General features: G+C 52.7%; 1 protein-coding gene across 1 annotated transcript in view; it reads left to right on the plus strand.

Annotated features, from left to right (window-relative positions):
* The first annotated feature begins 201 nt into the window (after positions 1 to 201).
* The window catches only part of LOC114691395 (T-complex protein 10A homolog 2), a 22,610-nt gene continuing 18,788 nt past the window's right edge, over positions 202 to 4,023 (plus strand). Inside the window, exons 1-2 of the mRNA XM_028866690.2 lie at positions 202 to 292; positions 1,381 to 1,532. Coding sequence (XP_028722523.1) covers positions 1,428 to 1,532 — 105 coding nt within the window. The 5' untranslated portion in view covers positions 202 to 292; positions 1,381 to 1,427. The remainder of the gene's footprint in view (positions 293 to 1,380; positions 1,533 to 4,023) is intronic.

A 4,023-nucleotide genomic window follows, 5' to 3' on the forward strand; every position in this document is an offset into this window, starting at 1 on the left:
TCTGTTGTGTGTGGAAAGTTTGCTATATCCCCATTGTCAATTGTAGACAATCTGGCTCCCATCATTCCTCTGTGTGGACGGACATGAGCTTACTCTAGCTGAATCATGGGTGTGTTGGTAGTTATTGTTTAACCTTATAAAATCCCAGGGTGTGGCCCTTTAAGACAGAGAGTCAGTTTAGAATGGACAGGTTTCCTGGAATTCTAAAGCTAGCTGTGTGGAGGACATAGAGAGCTGTTGGGATATGGCCTAGATGAGCAATGTCCTTGCAGAAGCCACCATCTTAGGCTAGGTGAAGTGACCCAGGATGCCCTCGGGGTGGGGGGGGCACAGAGGGAGGGTACTCCCTGGAGAGAGGGCCTTAGGAGCCCATGTTGGGGAGTGTAGAGTCCCCCTTCTGAGAAGTCATGGATGCCAGTCCTCTGCAGAAAACCATGGGACCCGGGGCCAGTGTGGGCAAGGTGGGCTGTGGCCAACCCTGCTATGGATGCCTTTGTCTGCCTCTCACTAGGAGACGCCTTGTCTCCAGCCAGTTCCCTGTCACTGTGGCTCAGCTTCTCATCCTTGTTTATATACAGCCTAGGTTTATAAACACAAGTATTTATGTGTAGAAACAGGAAATCTGTGGTTATATTTGTGATTTTGGATCAAGACATTCCCAAAGGCTCTGCCTGAGAAGCCTTGCCACTCACCAGTCATCAATTTCTTTCCCAAACCTGCTAGTGGCCACCATTCCCTACACCAGAAAGGGGGTGGGAATTAGCTGTAGTGGGACTTGGTGGCGGGGTGGGAGGGGAGTTGACTTGGTTGCTGGTGCCTGTGTCGGGGCCTCTGCTGTCCTATGGAAGGCTGTTCCTCCCTTTCCTCTCCACTCAGCTGTCTTCTGCTGGACTCCTCCCCCACGGCTGGCTCCAAGTCTCAGGTTCCATAAACCCCTGCTTCTGTCATCGATTCAGGTTATGGAGCTGTAGGTTGGGGACAAGGGGTTTGTCCTGATGACAGGCAGTCAAGGCATTCCCAGCAGAGGTCTGATGAAGGACTAAGATGTCCCAGGTCCCCTCTCAAAGGCCCTGCTCACCTCCAGGTGATCAGGCACCATGCTGACTCTCCGAATCAAAGCATTTCCCACCCAACTTTGGGGACACACCACTTGTAAGTGGCCGGGTCCTTTCCATTCTGTGGTTTCCAGACGTGGAAACTTTTTCCTGGTCAGCTCCAGGTGGAGACTCTCCAGGCAGTAGGATGGGGAATTCAATGAAGCGTGCGTGGCTGGGCACTCTCCATTCTAAGTGGGAGGACTGGAAGACTCTCAGCTGATCATTGAGGGGCAGAGGTGGGATGCAGCAAGAAGCCCCCATGACCCTTCTCCTTTACAACTAGAATGCTTATTGGTCATCTCGAGGCTAAGGAGTCAGTGGAGGCAAACCATGTTGGAGGACCCGAGTCAGGGAGCAGGGGCCAACCATGAGCAGGATGTGGAGGCTACAGCCCTGGTCCTTGGAGAGGACAGCAGCAAGCCTGAGGAGATCGTGGTAAGTCAGGCCAAGAAGCTGGGTGTCCTTCGAATGGGGAATGGACTGGGGCGAACTCTCCCTCTTGTCTTGAGAATTACCATTCCTTTCTACGAGCCTGGTTGCCCCTTGGGACCATCTCAGTGTGCGCTCACTCTGAGCGGGTGTGCCACGTTCTCTTGAGACAAACTCCAGCTCAGTCTCTGTGCTGACCTTGAGGGGCAGGTGCAGAGCTGAGACGGTAGAGCAGGTCGGCTCCCTTCTCCTACTCCAGGAGAAGGCTTCGGGTTTCTGAAAATGTGTCAAACTCTTCAGGACATTTGCATTCCTTAAATCATGCCGGCAAACCCGCTGATCCTTACACACACACACACACACACACACACACACACACACACACACACACACGCTGTAGCCTCCCTTAGGATCTGTCCCTCTTTATTCTCAGAACAAGGCTACAGCTTCCCCTGGGGTCAACTGAAGAGGTCCACCTGGAATGTGAAGTTCAAACCTCTCTGGCTCCAGTAGCTGTTAGAGAGCCAGGAATACACACGCCACAGCGTGTCCGAGGGCTCCCTGTAGATGCCGGGGGGCACGGTGACACACCCACCGTGACCCGGATGCTGACAGTGTTTATTTAGCACTGGGTCCTTGCCTAAACAAGGTTTTATACAAAGTGGGGTGTTCTTAGGTTCCTTACTTTATAGAGGGTGGCCCGCTAATGTCACAGAGCTTATACTTGGTGGCTACAGCGGGAAACGTGGGGCGTTCTGACTGAATATGTGAGGATCCCCTTGCAGCAAGGGGGTCAGAGACCATATGGGAAGTCACCAAGCAGCCAACAGCAGCCTGGGCGTGCAGAGGTGGGGGCCTCGGTGCACGGCCCTCACAGAGCACACGAGGAACCAAGGGAGTGGTCTTTTCTCTGAGGCGTGAGATGACTCCTCAATGTTTCAAGGATTCTTTTCATGGGAGATTCATGTTCTAGCTCTCTTCTCAGAAAGCAAAGGTGTGGAGGGTTTCAAGGATGGAGGGGGGTTACATCCACAGGGCATGGAGGGGATCAAGGATGGAGGGGGGTTACATCCACAGGGCATGGAGGGGATCAAGGATGGAGGGGGGTTACATCCACAGGGCATGGAGGGGATCAAGGATGGAGGGGGGTTACATCCACAGGGCATGGAGGGGATCAAGGATGGAGGGGGGTTACATCCACAAGCATAAGAGGCTGAAGTGTGTAGAGCTGGCCCGGTCGGGAACAGCATCCCACCACTGGGTGCCTCACACTGTGTCAGCTTCCTAATGTATGTGGAGGACAGGATGTGAGCCCCTGGTCACAGAGGTCACACTGCTGAAGAAAGGCAGAGGGATATGGGCATCACTAGAACAAAGTATCCCCGAGAGGACACCACAGGGCCACAGGGCTGCTAGTGTGGTGCCCAGGTCGCAAGTCCCCCAAGCAAGACCACCACAGAGCCAATATCCGGTGCAAGCACACAGAGGTTGTTAACAACAAAACAAGCAAGCTTGGTCCGCCATCCACCATCCGACACAGCGGGTGGAGGAGAACGCCCCGAGCACTCACTTTCAGGGGTTAATACAGGAAAAGTTTACATGCAGCTTGGGATTGGACGAGGGGGTAGGGGTGAGGTGAGCATAAGGTTACTAATTACTAACAGGATTCAGGGTATCTATAGAGATATAAATTTATATTCCCCATGTCCTGCACCAAATCCTCCAAATAATGTGTTAGCAGCAACGCTTCCAGAAAGGGAGAAGAATGTTAAAACTCAAATGCAATCGCTTCCCCATCATCTCCAGAGCTGGGGGAACGAAATGGTCAGAAACGTCTTCTCCAGTGTCTTCCGTTCTCTCTTGAAGATTCAGTCCATCTGATTTGCAGTCTTACTCCTAGAGATAATCCCTCTGGAAGGAAGGAGAAGTCTGCCCCTCACCATTAGAGGAGGAAAACAACAGGCCTCTGAACACAGCCGTCACACACACACACACACACACACACACACACACACACACACACACCCCTCAGGGCCAATGTTTCCCACAAAAATGTCTGCTGGGACACCTTCTTCAACGCTAAGCAAGAGAGTCTTGGCAAAGTGACAGGACAAAGGCCAGGCCCTGGCGGGTCCAGGTCAGCAACTGATGGGAAAGTAATCGCTATGGGAAGGTGTTCCTAGGCCAGGCCTTGTCAGCCCCAGAAGCATCTTCAGGGGACAGAGATAACTGTTCTGTGACGGGGACAGGTGCCCCTGCCTCCCTGGGTCTGTCCTCTGGGCAGAGAGACAGAAGAGTACTTCCCTCCCTCCCTCTCTTCTCATCGGTCCATTTGCCACCAGCTCCTCAGTCCTCCAACCCAGGAAGCATGGTGTCTCATGGTACCTACTAGGTTTATACATTCATATGAACAGATATGTGACATGAAAATTGGCATCATGTCATCAAGTACCAAACTGCCTCACAAGTCAGCAGACACAAGACCGAGTGGCCCTTT

The sequence above is a fragment of the Peromyscus leucopus genome, chromosome 8a, assembly GCF_004664715.2.
Source record: "Peromyscus leucopus breed LL Stock chromosome 8a, UCI_PerLeu_2.1, whole genome shotgun sequence".
In the NCBI taxonomy this organism is placed as follows: domain Eukaryota; kingdom Metazoa; phylum Chordata; class Mammalia; order Rodentia; family Cricetidae; genus Peromyscus; species Peromyscus leucopus.